Source organism: Dama dama, chromosome 6 (genome assembly GCF_033118175.1).
Source record: "Dama dama isolate Ldn47 chromosome 6, ASM3311817v1, whole genome shotgun sequence".
Taxonomy (NCBI): Eukaryota; Metazoa; Chordata; class Mammalia; order Artiodactyla; family Cervidae; genus Dama; species Dama dama.
The window spans coordinates 30,862,120-30,884,130 of NC_083686.1; the positions used below are offsets into that span (position 1 = coordinate 30,862,120).

A 22,011-nucleotide genomic window follows, 5' to 3' on the forward strand; every position below is an offset into this window, starting at 1 on the left:
TATTCCACTAAACTCCTTTGTGTATATGTCACTTACCAAAAATAAAAAAAAAAAAAAAAAAAAAAGAGAGAGCAAGAGAGAGGTTGTGGAAATTATTAGAGTGACAGAAAACAAGTGTATTCTGAAACCATCAGCTCCACTCTATTTCTGCTGCCAAAGTGTATCTTTAGTGTATGTTTGTGTAGCTTTGTTTTTTCTGTAATGTTGGAAACTCATGTTTCTTTCAGATGAATACACACCCACAATGACTTTTTGTCATGATCAACATTATTGCAAGACATTCTTTAAAAATTGTAGAGAAACAACAGGATTGTACCTACTGACCTTTCAGCTTCTTTCCCTTTGCTTTTCTCTCTTTGAAGCCATGTGAACCTTTAAATCTAGATAATCTCTGACTTTGCTGACTTTTAGCTCCCACCCTGATTCATTTCCTTTCAAGACTTCCTGCCTCTTCCAGCAGCTGAAGCAGCAGGCCCTGCCTCTGTGTATGTCATTCAAATTTGTATATCTTAACTGCGCATGAAGTCATTGACTACAGCAGTCAGATCATATCTTTAAACTTTTTTTTTTCCAATCCCAGAGACTGGAATGAGCCTCCCTGAGCTGTCTTTCCCTCCCTTCAGGACTCCCACCAGGACCCAGGATTCCTTTCGTCAGTTGCACCACCAACTGAAAATGAAAACTGAAAAGAGGGATTAAATCCTGAGGTAAAGTTTTTTTTTTTTTAATCTCTTTTCTCTGAGTTTTTATCATGCATCCACAGCACAATGAGCTCCTTGAATAATTCCCCTTTTGAACATATGTTTATTGCTAGAATGCTTTTGCCTAATTGCAGTTTTCCCTCAGGAAACGCAGTGTTGTTTATATTGTGCGGACTTTCAGTGATCCCTTTCATTTTTCTAGGTTCATTGGGACTCTGCTGAAGCATGCCAGGATTGTGGGTCTTCTCATCAAACTGTAGGCTCATAAGGGAAAATGGAATCCCCTCCATGCTCTCCTTTCTCTGCTCACATCTCTACTTCACCCCTATATACACACATGCACATGCATACCCTTTAGGGTACTTTCCAGAATGCAGAACATGTTATTTAATTAATATATTTCATTAGCTGGAGTTTGATGTAGACTAAGTAGAGCTGCAGTTTGTTCAGTTCAGTTCAGTCGCTCAGTCGTGTCCTATTCTTTGCGACCCCATGAATTGCAGCATGCCAGGCCTCCCTGTTCATCACCAACTCCCGGAGTGTACTCAAACTCATGCCCATCGAGTAGGTGATGCCATCCAACCATCTCATCCTCTGTCGCCCCCTTCTCCTCCTGCCCTCAATCCCTCCCAGCATCAGGGTCTTTTCCAATGAGTCAGCTCTTTGCATCAGGTGGCCAAAGTACTGGAGTTTCAGCTTCAGCATCAGTCCTTCCAATGAACACCCAGGACTGATCTCCTTTAGGATGGACTGGTTGGATCTCCTTGCAGTCCAAGGGACTCTTAAGAGTCTTCTCCAACACCACAGTTCAAAAGCATCAATTTTTTGACACTCAGCTGTCTTTATAGTCCAACTCTCACATCCATACATGACCACTGGAAAAACCATAGCCTTGACCAGATGGACCTTTGTTGCAGTTTGTTAGAGTGAAACAAATGGAGAGAATATTCTTTTCCCACTAGAATATCAGTGTCAGATGATTCAGTTTGTTTCTCCTAAGAGGGGCAATGGCTTCCATTTTCCTCTTTCATTCTATTGTGTGTTTGTGTGTGTCAGCCGTATCCAACTCTGCGACTCTATGGACTGTAGCCTGCCAGGCTCCTCTGTTCATGGGATTTTCTATTGATGTTTCTTGAGTCAATTTTAGACATTATAATTTTTAACTTATCACTCAACTAGGTAGATTTGTAGTATTGTGTAGACTACTATATAACACATTAAAAGTTTTTGTCATTTTTCTTTGGTCATTTTAAGATTTAAGAGACTTCTAGGAACCATTTTTTTTTTTTTTTTTTAAAGTAAATATCCCTCATCAACCATCTGCTAAAGTATTTTACTCAATAATGTTAGTGGTAGCTCAGCTGGTAAAGAATCTGCCTGCAATACAGGAGACTCCATCCAGTTCAATTGCTGGGTTGGGAAGATCTCCTGGAGAAGGGATCGGCTACCCACCCCAGAATTCTTTGTTTTCCTTGCTGGTTCACATGGGAAAGAATCCATCTGCAGTATGGGAGACCTGGGTTCGATCCCTGGGGTTGGGAAGATCCCCTGGAGGAGGGCTTGGCAACTCACTCCAGAATTCTTACCTGGAGAACCCCATGGACAGAGGAGTCTGGCGGGCTACGATCCGCGGGATCGCCAAGAATCGGACACGGCTAAGAGACTAAGCACAATCCTATATCTTTGGGCTCTCTCCCCTGAATCTATCTTCTCGTTTGTTCTAAACTCATCCTCATCCACTAGTCATGATGAGGCAAGGCTAATCCCAGACTGCTACTCCAAGGTTCTTGAATGGTTACACCCACTTCCCAGATGTGACTAGTATGTAGTCACTGTCCTATTGTTACTCATATTCCTCCTTCTCTGACAACATTTTTGCAGCATGAGGAGTTAAAGCTTTTGTCAGAGGGATGTTTGCTTTGTCAAATAAACAAAAAAAATTCCCTACAAACTGTGAACACCCTTAACCAAATGAGATAAATCAGGAACACCTATGACTCTGGTCAGGCCTACCCATTCAGTATGACCAAGTGAGCAAAGCTGGGAAAACTGAACTCTATTTCTGAGACACACCTCACTTGCTATGTGTCTGAGCAGACTTCCCGCAACTCTGTTTCCTAATCTCAGCCTGTAAAAGGAAAGTAAGACTTATCATCAGGGAGATAATATATATGAAGCACATTCAATATAATTTATTTTCTGGGAAACAATTCCTTCTAATAAATCATTTATGTGTACTCTACATTGTTAGAGAGTACCTTAACAATAGTTTAAAACCATGCTTCCCCAATTTTCTTCTACATGTAAGCTACTTGGGGATTTTATTAAAATATAAGTTCTGATTCTGGATTGGAGCCTCATATTCTGCATTTGTAATACAAGCTCTCAAGTGATGACAATAGTGCATGGGGCTTGCATATGTACCATATTTAAATAGCAATTATGAATCAATTATATAAATATAAGACAATAGTACAAAGTAAATTAAAATGAGTAAGTAAAGAAACTAAAAAGTTTAAGACATGAAATGGAACCAGGAATGATGTTACAAAGGTATAACATAATGCTAAGCACATACTATGTGAGAAACAAGTTTGTGTGATTTATTGCAGACCATATGGAAAATAGATCTGTGTCCTCAATACTGACTTGCTTTCCCATGAAAATCTGTGTGTTTAATAACAGTTGGTAAGTAGAATTATATTTCTACTAAATGCTAAATTCCAGAGCCAAAAAATTAAAAAAAAAAATAAAGAGAGAGCCTCATTTATTTTTTTCAACTGATTCAGAATATGCCAGTGTTCAAATGAGGCCTGGAATTGATATTTACCTTTACATAATCTGGAAAAGTTAATTTGCTAAGGAATTAATAGAACAAAATGTTTCAAGGAAAACTATTTCATTTACTATGTGAAGCTCAAATCTAATATCTCAATATGCTATGTTTATTTCTGCTCTCACTCATTCCTTATATCCAAACTCCAAAGTAACGCTGTCCTTAAGATCTTAGAAGATTCTGAATGGGAAGTACATGTCGCATCATTCATTCATTCATTTATTTATTCAGTTCTCATTCACTTATTTGTTCAGGTCATTTAACACCTACTTTATTCTAGGTACAGTGTTTACCTACTCAGTTCCTCTTCCTTTCACTTCTCGCTCTGTTGAGTTTTTGACCAACCACATTATTTGTTCCATTCTTGAAGCTGCTGACATGTTCTAGAATTTTTTATTGACCTAACAAGGGACTCCAGAAGCAAACAGATAGGATAATTAAGAAGCACCATGAAGGCAGCAATTTAATATGGAATGTTTAATTTTCCTAAAATGCCCAGACCACACAGCTCTCACCCGCATCCTTGTTTTAGGGTCTTGCTGGCTCTAAACCTATTTATGTCTACTCTGTGCTGGGGCTGCTCTTTCATTTAGATACTCTTTTCTAGGCTTCTCAGGTCCCCAAATCCTTTACTCTGTGAGCAGTAACAAAGATGTAAAATTCAAATAATTTTTCCTATATTTCTTGCATAAGATGCCATATATTTTTAGACAAATGAATTATATAATAACTTTTATTGGGAAAACTAAAACAAAATAAAACACGCTATTGTGTGCATATCCACTAATTGTCAGACATAAAATATGATATATAATGCATATCTTATAATGTAAAATGAAAAATATGTCCAGATTTCTCTCTTCTAGACTTTTTTTTTAACATTATTTATTATTTTGGCTGAACTAGTTGTTGGTTGCTGCGTGCAGGCTTTCTCTAGTGGCAGAGAGCGGGATCTGCTTTTCACTGCAGTGTGCGGGCTTCTCCCTGCAGTGGCTTCTCTCATTGTGGAGCATGGGCTCTAGAGAGTTGGCGCTTCCGTAGCTGCTGCACTTGGGCTCAGAATTTGTGGCACATGGACTGAGTTGCTCCACTGCATGTGGGATATGTGCAGACCAGGGATTGAACCTGTGTCCCCTGCATATTCTTAACCATTGGACCATCAGGGAAGCCCCTCTTCTAGACCTTTTTAAGAGCCTGGAGGATGGGGTCTAGCAGGGTGTGGAGAAGTTATCTCTAAAACACAAGGCTGTTACACAATGTATTTTTCCTAATCTGAAGCATTCCTTTTTCTATACAAAAACACGTGAGTTTAAATAGCAGCTAGCTTTTATGTTAGTGATTTTGTTTGTGGTTCCCATTACACAAATTGTTAGCTTAACAAGTTTCAACAATTTTCAAATCACCAAATTACTTACAAAATATTTGCCTGATAAAAATATTTGTATCAATGTGCCAATCAGCGATCAGCAGTCTTTGATGTCTAGTTATAATTATTTGCTATAAGCAATACAAGTTTATCTGAGATACATAATTTATGTTGTTAATTCAAACTCTTTTCATCTGGTTGTATACATTATCATTATTGATTGACAAGTTCTCAGAAATAAATGGAATAGTAGATTATAATGGATCTTAAAATTTCTACATTCTACCTTTCCTTCTATTTCTGAGAGGTTTATGTTCCTTGGGGGCAGAGAGAAGGGTTATAAAATGAGAAAAACATTAGCAAGAGCCAGGCTACAGTTTCATATGCAAAGTTCAGTGAAGATGAAGTGGAAAAAATAAATAATGATGAGCTCTATGTGATGGTCAATTTTGTGTGTCAAAATGATTGACACACAGGAAACCCAGATATTTCGTCAAACATTATTATAAGTGTGCCTGTTAGTGTATTTCCTGGATGAGATTAGTATATGAATAAAACAAACTACCCTCCCTAGTGTGGACAAGCCTTATCCAGTCAGTTGAAGGCCTGAATCACATAAAAAGGCAGACCTCTGGGGGTGAGGCGGAATTCCCCCTGCCTGACTATTTTTGAGCTGGGGTATCATGTTTTCCCATCTTCACACTTAAACATGAGTTCTCACTGGGTCTCAAGCCTGCAAGCCTTCAGGAGGGAACTACACCATTGACTATCCTGGGTTTCCAGCTTGGGATAAGTTGACTCTATTTCTCTGGAGAATCCTGACTAAATCTCAAAATGTTTTGAATAGGTTAGCAGATTAATAAGATTCTAATTCAGGATTAGTATTATTAGGATTATTATGACAAGTTACCACTCAAAAATATGCAAGACAAATTTTATTATATATAAATATTTATGTATATATACATAAAGAGGTTTGTCATATGTAATTGGCTTAGATAATTTTACAGGTGGGCAAGTCCCAAGATGTGCAAGATGATTTGCAAGCTGGAGACCCAGAATAGCTGATGATTTAATTCCAATTGAGTCTGAAGTCTAAGAACAGTGAGAGCTAATGGTATAGTTTTAATTCAAAAGCTGCCAGGCTTCAGACCCAGGAAAAGCTGATGTTTTAGTTTCAATCTGAAGGCAGGAAAAAAAAACTGTATTACAATTCAAAAGTTTTCAGGTAGGAAGCATTCATTCTTACTCAGATTTATTGTTCTAATCAGGCCTTAAACTCACAGAATGAGGTCATTCCACACTAGGGAGGGCAATCGCTTTACTTAGTATTACCCATTTAAACATTAATCTCATCCCAACACATCCTTACAGAAACACTCAGAATAATGTTTGACCAAATATCTGGGCATCTGGTGGCCCAGTCAAGTAGACACATAAAATTAATCATCATAGCTTCTAAGCAAAATAGAGTATTATAAATTAAATATTCTCCCTTGTGTGAAACAACCAACAGGAATGTGGATAGAAAACAAATTGGGCCCTATTATTGCCCTCATTTACTGCTTTGAGAGAATTCCTGGGCCACAACCCAGTTACAACACCAGATATCCAATAGAAAGTATCAGGCATGCTAATTAGCAGAAGGTGGCACCATAGTGAAAGGAAAAATTAGGTAATTGAAAATAATCTAGAACTAACACAGATGTTAGGGTTAGCAAACAAGTATTAAAAACAGTCATTATAACAATATTCAATATGCTCTAAAAGTTTTCTGCTTTATTGACTATGCCAAAGCCTTCGACTGTGTGGATCACAATAAATTGTGAAAAAATTCTTCAAGAGATGGGACTACCAGACCACCTGACCTGCCTCCTGAGAAATCTGTATGCAGGTCAGGAAGCAACAGCTAGAACTGGACATGAAACAACAGGCTGGTTCCGAATAGGAAAAGGAGTACATCAAGGCTGTATATTGTCACCCTGCTTATTTAACATATATGCAGAATACATCATGAGAAATGCTGGGCTGGATGAAGCACAAGCTGGAATCAAGATTGCTGGGAGAAATATCAATAACCTCAGATATGCAGATACCACCTTTATGGCAGAAAGTGAAGAAGAACTAAAGAGCCTCTTGATGAAAGTGAAAGAGGAGAGTGAAAACATTGGCTTAAAGCTCAACATTCAGAAAACTAAGATCATGGCATATAGTCCATCACTTTATGGCAACTAGATGGAGAAACAGTGGCAAACTTTAGTTTCCTCGGCTCCAAAATCACTGCAGATGGTGATTGCAGCCATGAAATTAAAAGATGCTTACTCCTTGGGAGAAAAGTTATGACCAACTTAGACAGCATATTAAAAAGCAGAGACATTACTTTGCCAACAAAGGTCCATCTAGTCAAGGCTATGGTTTTTCTAGTGGTCATGTATAGATGTGAGATTTGGACCATTAAGAAAGCTGAGTGCCAAAAAATTGTTGGTTTTGAACTGTGGTGTTGGAGAAGACTCTTGAGAGTTCCTTGGACTTCAAGGAGATCCAATCAGTCCATCTGAAAGGAAATCAGTCCTGAATATTCATTGGAAGGACAGATGCTGAAGCTGAAACTCCAATATTTTGGCCACCTGATGCAAAGAACTGACTCATTTGAAATGACCGTGATGCTGGGAAAGATTGAAGGCGGGAGGAGAAGGGGATGACAGAGGATGAGATGGTTGGATGGCATCACTGACTCAATGGGCATGAGTTTGAGTAAACTCTGGAAGTTGGTAAGGGACAGGGAGGCCTGGCATGTTGCAGTACATGGGGTCGCAAAGGGTTGGAAATGACTGAGCTACTGAACTGAACTGAACTGAAAAGTTGAGACAGGAAGAGTATAATCATTCCCCAAATGATCTTCTAGAGGTGAAAACTATAATGTCTGAGGGGGGAAAAAAAATTGGAAGATATTAAAATCAGATTGCACATTGCAGATGAAAAAGTTACTGAATATAAAGAAATATAGCCATAGACATTATCTGAACTGAAACACAAAGAGAGAAAAAAGATTTTTTAAAAAGTTTAAAGAGCTTCAATGAGCTGTAAACAAATTCATATATCTTGGAGTATCAGAAGGAAGAGAAAGAGACCCTTAAAAAAGGTATTTGAAGAAATATTGATTGTAAACCCAAAATTCATGGAAGTTCAATAAACATGAAGTGCAGACACACATACAAACTATGAAAATAACCACATGAAGGTACATCATAACTTAATTGCTCAAAACCAGTGATAATATAGAATATCTTAGAAGCAGACAGAGAAAACAAATGCATTATACACAGAAGGAACAAGGTGAGAAAGACAACAGATTTCCTGTAAGAAAAAATAAGGAGAAACAAGATGGCGGAGGACAAGGTGGATGTGGATTACATCTCTCTCCGTGGATAAATCAGCAATACACCTTCAGACACAGAAGATCTTGCAGAACACCAGCTGCGAGTGGGCAGGAGTCTTTGACCACCGGGAAGGAATATATAGATCCACACAAATCACGGTAGGATGAAGGAAGGAGGAGGGAAAAAGGAGCGTTATCAGGACTGGACATGTACCTGGGCGGGGTGGGTGGGTGGGTGGGAGGGGGTGGATCTGAAGCAGGGATCAGATCCCCACATCAGGGCAGTAGTTTGGGACAGAGGAGAAGCATTTGAGGCTGTTGGAGAGTGCCACAGCTCATGTGTGACAGTCCGAATGGAATGAGAGCCACACAATCTTTCCGACAGCCCTACATACCCTGGACAGGATTCGAGTCCCCTGGAATGCGCGGTGGCTCGGAGCTGGACTGTGGGGATTGGAGAGCAATCCCAGGGTGAGATCTGCTGTTGACTGCAGGGAGACAGTGGGAGGGGGACAATGAGGGAGGAGATGGAGGGGGGAAATACCTTGGAAGGAAAGCTGGGCAGCCATGGAGGTAAGGCAATACTGCTGAGTCACATGCAGAGGGTGGGGCCATCACTGTAGCCTCTTTCCCCACAGGCAAGGGCCAGCAGCTGACCAATAGACCCAAGAGAATGTGGCCCTGTAAGTGCCTGATGCCCTAAGCAACAGAGAAAGATCAGATAAAGAGGCCCTTTGAAGCCAGGTGCCAGAGGCTAGTGGGGGGGAAAAAAGAAACTAATAGCACCATATTTCTTGCACCGATGGCTTCTGGCTCCCCTGGGTACATGGCATTGCCAGGGTCCCCCTGTCCAAGCAGCTGCACCAGCTCCACATCTGGTCCTCACTGAGGCAGACCTAAAGCCCCCAGGGCAGCCTCAGGAGCAAGCTCCTGTGGGTGACTCACGTACAGAGGTGGAAATAAAACCACAGTTGAACCCCAGGAGCAGTGCGGCTAAGGATGAGGATTGAAAACCTTCCCAATAACTCTAAAAGCTGCAGTTTAAATCCACATGATCAACTAGGCAGACTCTGTGTCTATGGAATATATAAAAGGGCAATGAGAGTTCTCACAAAAGAAAATGCAGTGGCTCTAGCAGCTGTGGACAGTGGAGGCAAGAGTAGGGTCAGATTAGCCTGAGCTGTCCCCACAGCAGGTCCAGAGACCAACCAACCCGTTACTGGAAGACATTTTAAGGAGGTAGAGGTGGACTAGCCAAGAAAAACATTTATTATTGTTTTTATATTTTGATTTATTCTGCAATTGGTTCTGGAATTTTCTCCGCTGTTCCTGTGGTTGATTTTATTATTGATATTAGTCTATTTAAGCCTTTGAGAACTTTTTTAAAATCTCACTTTTCATTTCCTTTATATATTTCTACCTCTTTGTTGGCCTTATGCAGTTCTGTAGAATTTCTTTTTCTTTTTAAAATTTTTTCTAAAATTTATTTTTTAATTTTCTCATATATATATATATATATATATATATATATATATATATATATATTTATGTTTGTGTGTGTGCTAAGAAGCTTTAGTTATGTATGACTCTTTGTGACACTATGGACTGTGGCCCACCAGGCTCCTCTGCCCATGGGGTTCTCCAGGCAAGAATACTGGAGTGGGTTGCCATGCCCTCCTCCTGAGGATCTTCTCGACCCAGGGATCAACCCCCCATCTCATTATGTCTGTTGCATTGGCAGGCAGGTGTTTTACCCCTAGCAACACCTGAGAAGCCCCCCTTTTTTTATATACTTGTATTTAACTTTGCTTTTCTATTTTTTCTTTTTCTTTTATTCATCATGTTTGTTATTTTTGTTTGTTTGTTTGTTTTCTTTGCTTTATTTCCTGGTTGGTACTCTGCTTTGGTTTTGTTTTCAGTTTGTGTTTTATTTAGTTTTGATTTTAATTGGTCTATATCATTTTTGGTTTCCTTTGCTCACTGGGTCACTCTGTTGTACTCTCTTTCCTTTGGACTGTTTTGGTTTTGTGTGTGTGTGTGTGTGTGTGTGTGTGTGTGTGTGTGTGTGTATGGGTGTATATTCTATTGTTTAAAAATTATTAGTCTGATTTTGTCCTTACCATTGTCTAGGGGGTCATCTTTTGTTTCTTGTTTTATTTTTTTCTTTTGTTCTTGTTTGTTTATTTTAATCATCTTTAATGCCATAACTAACAAATGGTGGAATCCCAGGTCCCTGGCCAGAAATCAAGCCTGAGCCTTTGGACTGAAAGTGTTGAGTCCAGGATCCTAGACTGTCAGAGAACTCCTAACCCCAAGGAGTATTAATTAGTGAGAACTCTCATGAAGGCCTCCACCTATATACAAGACCTGGCATCACCCAACTGCCCACAACACCCAGTGAAGGATGCCTTGCCCAAACAATAAGCAAGACAAAATTACAAACCTGATCATCAGTACAGAGGATTCCCAAAGACACTCCAAAATATACCACCTCACACAGCCCTCCCCATTAGAGGGGGAAAAAACCCAAACCTCACTACCTCCTACCAGAACGCAGCCACAATTCATTCCCAATACAAAGCTTAGACAAACCACTGGACCAAACTTACCTATTGAAGGCAGAAACCAAATGGAAGAAGGACTATGACCCTAAAGCCTGTGAAAAGGTGATCTCAAGCACAGTAAATCAGAAAAAATCTGAAAAAGAATTCAGAGTACTTATAACAAGATGATCCACAACCTCAAAAGTAGAATGGAGAAAATGAAAGAATTGATTAACACATTTAGCAAGTACCTAGAAGAACAGAGACGAACAACACAGCTACTGAAATTAAAAATACTCTAGAAGGAATCAATAGCAGAATAACTGAGACAAAAGAATGGATAAGTAAGCTGGAAGATAGAATGGTGGAAATAACAGCTGAAGAGCAGAATAAAGACATAAGAATGAAAAAATTTGAGGATGTCTCAGAGATCTCTGGGAAAATATTAAACACGTCAACATTTGAATTATAGGGGTCCCAGAAGAAGAAGAAGATAAAAAAAAAAAAAGGATCTGAGACAATTTTTGAAGAGATAATTGAAAACATGGGAAAGGAAATAGACCATCAAGTCCAAGAAGTGCAGAGAGCCCCATACAGGATAAACCCGAGGAGAAATACACTGAAATACACACTGTTCCTGCTGCTGCTGCTAAGTCAATTTAGTCATGTCCGACTCTGTGCAACTCCATAGATGGCAGCCCACCAGGCTCCCCAGTCCCTAGGATTCTCCAGGCAAGAACACTGGAGTGGGTTGCCATTTCCTTCTCCAATGCATGAAAGTGAAAGTGAAAGTAAAGTCGTTCAATCGTGTCTGACTCTTGGCGACCTCAAGGACTGCAGCCTACCAGGCTCCTCCATCCATGGGATTTTCCAGGCAAGAGTACTGGAGTGGTTTGCCATTGCCTTCTCCAGAAATACATACTAATCGAACTAATAAAGATTAAATACAGAGAAAGAATATTAACTGTAGAGAAGAAAAAGCAACAAGTAACATACAAGGAAAACCCCATACAATTAACAGCTGATCATTTATAGAATCTCTGCAAGCCACAGTGGAAAGGCAGGATATATTTAAAATACTGAAAGGAAAAAAATCTCATTCAAAATTGATGGAGAAATCAAAAGCTTACAGACAGTAAAAGTTAAGAAAATGTAGCAACACCAAGCCAGCTTTACAAAAAATGTTAAAGGGACTTCTATAGACAGGAAACACAAGAGTAGGAAAAGACCTACAAAAACAAACTCAAAACAATTAAAACAATGCCAGTAGGAACACATATATCAATACCTATTTTTAATGTAAATGGATAAAATGCTTCAACCAAAAGACAAACACTGGCTGAATGCATACAAAAGCAAGATCCATATAGATACTGTTTACAATAGATCCACTTCACACCTAGAGACACATACAGACTGAAAGTGAGAGGATGGAAAAAGATATTCCATTCAAATAGAAATCAAAAGAAAGCTGGAGTAGCAATTCTCATATCAGACAAAATAAACTTTAAAATAAAGAATATTGTAAGAGATAAAAGACACTACATTATGATCAAGGGATTAATCCAAGAAGAAGGCATGACAATTGTTAACTATTTATGCACCCAACATAGGAGAACCTCAATACATAAGGCAAACACTAACAGACATAAAAGAGGAAATTGACAGCAACACAATAATAGTAAGGGACTTTAACACCCTACTTACACCAATGGTCAGATCATCAAGCCAGAAAATTAATAAGGAAACACAAGCTTAAAATGACATATTAGGCCAGATTGAGCTAATCGGTATCTTCAGGACATTACATCCAAATGCAGAATACACTTTCTTCTCAAGTGCATTCTCCAAGACAGACCCCAACATGAGTCACAAATAAACCCTCAGTAAATTTAAGATAATTGAAATTATATGAAGCATTTTTCTAATCACAACACTATCAGTCTAGATATCAATTATAGGGAAAAAAACCCCCACAAAAACATGGAGATTAAACAACACATTTATGAATAATGAACAGACTACTGAAGAAATTAAAGAGGGAAGTAAAAGTATTCCCAGAAACAAATGATGATGAAAATATGAAGACCCAAGACCTATGGGATGCATCAAAAGCAGTTCCAAGAGGGAGTATACAGCACTACAATCCTACCTCAAGAAACAAAAAAAAACCATTGAATAGACAGCCTAACTTTACACCTGAAATAACTTGAAAAAGAACAGAAAACCCCACAGTTAGTAGAAGGAAAGAAATGATAAGATCTGAGCAGAAATAAATGAAGGAAACAATAGTAAAGATTAGTAAAACTAAGATCTGATACTTTGAGAATATAAGCAAAGTTTACAAACCTTTAACCAGAATCATCAAGCAAAAAAGAAGAATCAAATCAACATAATTAGAAATGTAAAAGACTAAGTTACAACAGACAACATGGAAATAAGAAGGATCACAAAAGACTATTTTGAGCAATTATATGCCAATAAAATGGACAACCTGGAAGAAATGGAGGCAAAAATATGCAATGGGGAAAAGATAGTCTCTTTAATAACCATCCTGGAAAAAATGGACAGCTACTTATGAAAAAATGAAATTAGAACACTTCTTCACATCATACACAAAGATAAATTCAAAATAGATTGAAGTCATAAATATAAGACCAGAAACTATAAGACTCTTAGAGGAAAACATAGGCAGAACATTCTATAACATAAATTACAGTAATGTCCTCTATGACCCACCTCCCAGAGTAATGGAAATAAAAACAAAAATAAACATGAGGGACTTAATTAAGCTGAAAGTTTTTCATGGCAAAGGAAACTATAAACAAAGAGAAAACAATGCCTTGGGAGAATGGGAGAAAATAATAGCAAATGAAACAACTGAAAAAGGATTAATTTCCAACGTATACAAGCAGCTCATCCAATCAATGCCAGAAAAACGAACAACCCAATCAAAAAGTGGGCAAGAGACCTAAACAGACATTTCTCCAAAGAAGACATATAGATGGCTAATAAACACATGAAAATAAGCTCAACATCACTTGTTATTATATAAATTCAAATCAAAACTACAATGAAATATCACCTCACACTGGTCAGAATGGACATCATCAAAAAAAAAATCTACAAACAGTAAATGCTAGTGAGGTTGTGGAGAAAAGAGAACCCTCTTGAACTATTGGTGGGAATGTAAATTGATACAGCCACTATGAAAGAACAGTATAGAGATTCCTTAGAAAACTAAGACTAAAATTACCATATGACCCAACAATCCAACTACTGGGCATGTATCCTGAGAAAACTTTAATTGAAAAAAAACATATATACCCCAGTGTTCAGTGCAGCACTATTTACAGTAACCAGGACATGGAAGTAATCTATGTATCCATTGACGGATGAATAGAAACAAAAGCTGTGGCACATATATACAATGGAATATTACTCAGCTGCAAAGAGGAACACATTTGAGTCAGTGCTAAAGATGTGGATGGACCTAGAGCCAATTATACAACAGGAAGTAAGTCAGAAAGAGAAAAACAAATACTGCATATTCATGAATGCATATATGGAATCTAGAAAGATGGTACTGATGAACTTATTTTCAGGGCTGCAATGGAGATGCAGACATAGAGAACAGATTTATGAACACTGGGGGGAGGGAAGGGAAGGAGAGGGTGGGAAAGAGTAGCATAGAAACGTATACATTCCATACATGAAATAGATAGCCAGTGGGACTTTTCCTGTATTATTCAGGGAACTCAGACTGGGGCTCTATGACAACCTAGAAGGGTGGGGTGTGGTGGGGGTTGGGAGGGAGGCCCAAGAGGGAAGGGACTTAAGTATACCTATGGCTGATTCATGTTGATATGTGGCAGAAACCAACACAATATTGTAAAGCAATTATCCTTCAATTAAAAATAAATAAAAATTTTATTTATTTATTTATAAATATAAAATATAAATACATATAAAATATAAATACATATAAAATTTATTTATAAAAATAAATAAATGAGATTCAATAAAAGTATGATGATGAATGATAGGTCCAGATTTCTTTAGTGCATTTCTGGAAAATGGGATTTTTAAATGTTCAGTTCTGTTTCTTTCCCAGGCTTCCATTCCACTAAAGACCTTTGATCTGCTTGTCATTAAGCCAGCTGCTGCTCTTGCTGTCTATTGCTGAACACCCATAAAACCGCCCTTTGTATTCAGATCTCTCGTTCTCTGTGTGTTAAAGTCCAGTTTTACTCTGTCAAATTTCTGTGTTGTAATAACTCAAGTTACTCAACTTCTTAGTTTCATTCTCTCTTTTCTCCATGATTTGATTGTGCATTAGGTATTTGTATAATCTGGGACAAAGATGACTTCCTCAAAAGATGTCCTGAGAAAAAATCTGAAGCTAATCCATGGCTGTCCCATCACTTATGCTTTTGCAAACAACTGGGAAAAGATTGAACAGTTCCAAAGCAGACCAGATGACATCGTGATAGACACTTATCCCAAATCAGGTGAGCTCCGTGACCTGACAAATGCAGGTCTAACATCAACTTTTGTTTCCTGAAAATCAGCTTCTGTACAAAATTGTTAATGTCCTAAATAAAATTAGTACTCCTAACAGTCAGCCTAGCCACCTACCCTGATTATATGAAAATAGACATTTGGGGCATAGAAGGGGAAATTCTACAGAATTAATTTTCTAAGAGACTATATTAAGATGGCAGGCTTCCAACAGGGACCTTCCCCCACATTCAGGTGAAGGTTAAAAAAATGTTCTTTTGCCACAGGTACAACTTGGATCAGTGAAATTGTGGACATGGTTCTACATGATGGGGATATTGAAAAATGTAAGCGAGATGTTATAACTGCTAAAGTTCCAATGTTGGAACTGGCTTTTCCTGGACTAAGGACTTCAGGTAATTTTAAATGACCTAGGAATTATAATTTTATAGTCACATATTAGTAACATATTAGTTACTGTATCTGTGATTTCCATTCAAGAAAAATGGAGTGTATTTGGTAACATGAAATAGAAGCATGCAAGTAGAACAGTAACCAAGGCATACAGAGAAACTGTAGTTTAGTCCATCACACGCGGGTCAATATATAATAACCAAAGATAAAAGAATTTTGTTATGGAAAATGACTAGAAATCTCACTGATGAAAAAGTTTCTTATCTTTTACTGAGTTCTGTTTTATAAAATTTATCAGATTAAATTTTCAATTTAGAATATTGCTGTAATTAAATAAATGTGTGTGTATGCTCTGTCTCTTTAGGCATGTCTAACTCTTTGCAACCCCACGGACTGTAGCCCACCAGGCTCCTCTGTCCAGGGGATTCTCCAGGCAAGAATACTGGAGTGGGTTGCCATGACCTCCTCCAGGGGATCTTCCTGACCCAGGGGTCAAACCCACATTTCTTGGATCTCCTGCATTGCAGGTGGATTCTTTTACTGCTGATCCACTGAGGAAGCTCAAACTAAATAAGTACCAATGCTTTTTAAAATACAAAATTCATTTTTAATAAATTTGGCAGTATATGAGTATCCTATATTTTATTGGCAGTCCTATAAGGCTGTTTATAATTTCTCCTATCTAGCCTGGCATTGTATTCCTAAAGCACCTTAAGTTCTTTTTTCTTAATCACTGGATGTCTTGGTGGCCAACTGTAGTGTAAAACCTAACAGTTTGGTTTTGTATTTTTCTTTTTCATAATACAAGTGCCTGACATATGCTTTGATTGCCAATGAAGCATCAATTTCAAAGAGGCATCTATTTTTAAAAAGGTGATCTCTAATAAATCTTGTTTTTTTTTCTTCCTGTGGTTTAAATTTCTGCTTTTATGTTTAAAATTCACCATTAAAGAGTGAGCACTTAAAACCCTAGGCCTCCCACCCCAAAATAAAATAAAAGCAGAACCCCAGGCCCACTCACTCTCTCTCCACCAATGACCTTGCTGTGTGGCACCAGGTATGCTATATAATTTCCAGGTCCTGTAAGTAACAAAATTTTATTTTTTAAATAAATAAATTTGGTAGATGAATTTCTTAGCTTAGATCCTTGCTGTAATCAAAAAGAGAAGTACCATTTCTTAAAATACAAAATTTATTTTTAATATGATTCATTTTTTCATTCCACAAACATTTATTGAGTGTTTCTAAAGAATTATGCACAGATCTATGGGCTAGATATAAAACAATAAGTAAGCTGGATTTCCTGTCTGAAAAGAGCTTACAATAATATTGTGACTTTAAATAAGTAAATAAACTAACAATATATGAATACTATTAGTTTAACACATCCAGAGTAGGGCTCTATGAAAGGGAACATGAGATTTTACTTTAGACTGGATATTTAGGGATCTTAGCTCTGAATGGAGATCTAAAACTTTGTACACAGCTAGAGAAGGCATATTTCAGGAAGATGGAGTAATATGGTGGCCTGGATGCAGTAAACAGCTGGGTGGTAGTCTGGAGACTAAAAAAAAATCACCGCCACCAAAAATCAGCAACAATGAAAGATTGAAAAAGTGAGATTTAAAACAATTGAAGACTAGACAGGGACAGATCATGCAGGGCTCATAATTCTTAGGAATGTTCAGTGAACTATGACTCATAAATGAGATAATGAAAATGCAGATATAACAGCTGATGCTCTATAAAGATATCATCTATACTGTCAATACAATAGCTGTTGCAAAGCAAAAGTCAGTATGAGGTATGATGAAACTCCAAATTACTAAGGTTGGTATTATTACTCCTCATTTTGGAGGTGAAGAAAGTGAAACCTTGAAACTCTGGGATACTTTCAGATGCTATATGATGAATAAGTGAGAAAGTTAGGATTTGAACCCAAAGAGGCTAACAGAGAACCCAAGTCCTTATTCATTAGAAAATACTGGCTCTTAGAATCCACGTTAATGAGGCTTGTGATTTGTTCAAAATTTAGCAACATTATATACTGCTCAAAAGTATTTCAAAAGGTTGGTTGAGAAATTCAGAAAATGCAGGCTCGTTGGAGACTGTAGTACCTATATAACCAAACTAAATTTCCTCAGGTTTAGAACAACTGGAGAAGAATCCATCACCCCGGGTTGTGAAAACACATCTGCCAATTGATCTCATTCCTAAATCTTTCTGGGAAAACAACTGCAAGGTATACTCTAAACAGCAAGTCAGTTTTTAACATGACTTTTAACTCTTTCTCACTCACGTAGTAAAGTAATTGCTCAAATGCATTGTTCACCTGTTACCATAAGAAGTGAGCTATATAAGAAAGTGTTTAAATTTTTAAAAACACAGTATGTTTTAGCCTAAACATGCATACTCAAATTTTCCAAAATTATGTAGGAACAGAATCCTTATCTCAGCACAATATTGCTACTACTATTTCCCAGCTGTCCTCAATAGTCAGACCTTCTCTGAAAACTCAACATAAAGTTGTCGATTCTTATTTGTTTGGTAAAATTCTTCAGTGAGACACCTGAGCCTGGGTATTTGCTTTTGGGAAACTTTTAAATTGGAAAGTTTTTTTTTTTTTCAATATTGTGAAGCTATTCAGATTATCTATCTGGCATTTACTAGCTTGTCGCATGTTGGAATCTAAGTTGTTAAATTCTAAGTTGTCAAATTTTGTAATGAAAAGTTGTTTGGAGCAGGAGCCGCATGCCTGGCTGTCCAGGCGCCTGCAGGAGCTCATGGTGCACCGGGGCTGGGATTGGCTGGGCAGAGCGTGCAGGCGCGGAGACCACAGACAAAGCACCTGCTTGCTCCTGGGCTGCCGTGTTCTCAGGCTCTGCCTTGGAGGAGCAAGGAGGCTCAGAAAGATCAAGTGGATTGCTCAAGGTGACACACCAGTGTCACATCACAGTGCTTGGCTCAGAGCTCAAGTATTTCTGAGAGTTGACCCCCTCCTGGCCATGCACTCTTGATTTCATGGAGATTTTCGACCATGTTGTTAAACTTGGGATATATGGTTTGACTCCAGCGCCACAGGACTCAGAATGAGCCCCTCGTGAAAGGCTGAGGTGGCATCTCCTCTACGAAGAAGGACAAGCTTGGTCTCTGCTGCCACAGTGGAGAGAAGTTAATTAAAGTAGCTGATTTTCAAATGAAGCCAAGTGGACAGAAAAGACCAAGCCCTGAGCCTTTAGAGTGGGAGCACTGACTCCAAGACCCGAGACTCCCAGAAAACTAACCCTAGGGAGTATCAAATAGTTAGAACTCACACAAAGGAAACCACTTGAATACAAGACCCAGCATCACCCATCCACCAATAGCACCCTGTGCAGGACACCTCATTTAAAACAACAAAGAAAACAAAATTACAAACCTAGTCATCAGCAGACAGGATTACCACCTCACTCAGCCTTGCCCATCAGAGGATAAACAAACAAACAAAAACTCAGCACAAATTACTCCCTATACTAAGCTTACACAAACCACTGGAACAACCTTAAGAGGGCAGAAACCAAAAGGAAGAAAGAATTCAACTTTGAAGTCTTGGAAAAGGAGACCTCAAACACAGTAAGTTAAAACAAAATATGAAAAGGCAGAGAAATACTACACAAATGAAGGAACAAACTAGAAACCAAAAGCCAAAAAAAAAAAAAAAAAAAAAAAAGAAGAAGAAGAGGAAACAGGCAATAGGAAAGAGAATTCAGAATAATGATAGTAAACATGATCCAAAACCTTGTAAACAAAATGGAGGAAATGCAAGAATCAATTAACAAAGACCTAGAAGAATTAAAGGATAAACATACAAACAACACACACAATTACTGAAATTAAAAATACTCTAGAAGGATTCAACAGCAGAATATCTGAAGCAGAAGAAGGAATCAGTGAGCTGGAGATAAAATGGTGGAAATAACTACTGAAGAGCAGAATAAAGTAGAAGGAATAAAAAGAACTGAGGATAGTCTCAGAGACCTCTGGGACAATATCAAACACACCAACATTCGAAATATAAGGGTCCCAGAAAAAGAAGAGAAAAAGAAAGGATATGAGAAAATGTTTGAAGAGATTGTAGTTGAAAATGTCCCCAACATGGAAAAGGAAATAGCCAATCAAGTTCAACAGGTACAAAGAGTCTCATACAGGATAAACCCAAGGAGAAACATGCCAAGACACATACTAATCAAACTACAAAGACTAAACACAAAGAAAGAAAGAGATAGTGCTAAGTCGTGTCTGACTCTTGTGATCCCACGAACAGTAGCCTGCCAGGCTCCTCTGTCCATGTAATTCTTCAGGCAAGAATACTAGAGTGGGTTGCCATTTCCTTCCCCAGGGGTCTTCCTGACCCAGTAATTGAACTCAAGTCTCCCACATTGCAGGCAGATGCTTTACCAACTAAGCTATGACACAAACACACACAAAAAAGAATATTAAAAGCAGCAAGGGAAAACAAACAAGTAACATACAAAGGAGACCCCAAACACTTAACAGCTGATCTTTCAGCAGAAACTCTTCAGACCAGAAGGGAATGGCAGGATATATTCAAAGAACTGAAAGGGAAAAGTCTACAACAAAGATTACTGTATCCAGCAAGGATCTCATTCAAAATTGATGGAGAAATAAAAAGCTTTTCAGACAAGCAAAAGTTAAAAGAATTCACTACCACCAAACCAGCTTTATAACAAATGTTAAAGGGACATTTGTAGTCAAGAAATACAAAAGAAGAAAAACGATCTACAAAATCGACCCTAAACAATTAAGAAAATGGCAATAGGAACATATATATCAATAATTACTTTAAATGTAAATGGATTAAATGCTCCAACCAGAAGACTGGCTGAATGGATACAAAAACAAGACCCATATATATGCTGTCTATAAGAAACCCACTTCAGACTTTGAGACACATATAGACTGAAAGTAAGAGGATGGAAAAATATATTCCATGCAAATGGGAAGCAAAAAGCAGCTGGAGTAACAATCCTCATGTCAGATGAAATAGACCTTAAAATAAAGAAGATTGCAAGAGGTAAGGAAGGACACTGCATAATGATCAAGGGATCAATCCAAGAGGAAGACATAATGATCATAAATATCTATGCACCCAACAAAGGAGCACCTCAATACATAAGACAAACACTAGCAGACCAAAAAGGATAAATTGACAGTAGCACAGTAATAGTAGGATACTTTAACATTGCACTCACACCAGTGGACAGATCATCAAAACAGAAAATTAATAAGGAAACACAAGTCTTAAATACACATTAGATGAGATGGATCTCATTGATACCTTCAGGACATTCCATCCAAATGCAGAAGAATACAACTTCTTCTTTAGTGCACATGGAACATTCTCTAGGATAGACCACATCTTGGGTCACAAATCAAACCTCAGTAAATTTAAGAAAGTTGAAATTGTATCAAGCATCTTTTCTGACCACAATGCTATCAGACTAGATATCAATTACAAGAAAAAAAAAAAAAAAAACACACATGAAGATTAAACAACATGTTTCTAAATAATCAACAGGTTACTAAAGAAATCAAAAGGGAAATAAAAAAATTTCTAGAAACAAATGACAATGAAAATACAACAACTCAAAACCTATGGGATGCAACAAAAGCAATTCTAAGAGGGATGTTTATAGCAATACAATTTTACCTCAAGAAACAAAAAAAAAAAAAACACTGAATAAAAATCTAACTTTGCACTTAAAACAACTGGAAAAAGAAGATGAAGAACAACAACAAAAATTAGTAGAAGGAAAGAAATCATGAGGATCAGAGTAGAAATAAGTGAAAAAGACAAAAAACAACAGTAAAGATTAATAAAACCAAAAGCTAAAAAAATAAAAACCTAAAAGCTGGTTCTTTGAGAAGGTAAACAAAATTGACAAACCTTTAGCCAGACTCATCAAGACAAAAAGAGAGAAGAATCAAACCAACAAAATTAGAAATTAAAAAGGAGAGGTTTCAACAGACAATGCAGAAATACAAAGGATTATAAAAGACTATTATGAACAACTATATGGCAATAAAATAGATAACCTGGAAGAAATGGACAGTTTCTTAGAAAAGTTCAATCTTCCAAGACTGAACCAGGAAGAAACAGAAGTATGAACAACCCAATTACAAGCACTGAATTTGAAGCTGTGATTAAAAAAAAAAAAATTCAAAAAACAAAAGCTCAGGACCAGATGGCATCACAAGAGAGTTCTATCAAC

The 22,011-nt window shown here is 37.7% G+C and overlaps 1 protein-coding gene across 2 annotated transcripts in view; it reads left to right on the forward strand.

The window, feature by feature from the left end:
• Positions 1-558: 558 nt before the first annotated feature.
• Positions 559-22,011, forward strand: part of SULT1B1 (sulfotransferase family 1B member 1) — a 37,847-nt gene continuing 16,394 nt past the window's right edge. The window contains exons 1-5 of one of the 2 annotated variants that reach the window (XM_061145839.1): positions 562-707; positions 3,314-3,389; positions 15,165-15,336; positions 15,613-15,741; positions 17,884-17,981. In XM_061145839.1, coding sequence (XP_061001822.1) covers positions 15,189-15,336; positions 15,613-15,741; positions 17,884-17,981 — 375 coding nt within the window. In that variant the 5' untranslated portion in view covers positions 562-707; positions 3,314-3,389; positions 15,165-15,188. Of the gene's footprint in view, positions 708-3,313; positions 3,390-15,164; positions 15,337-15,612; positions 15,742-17,883; positions 17,982-22,011 lie in introns of both variants that reach the window. The other variant, XM_061145838.1, reaches the window with a different exon arrangement.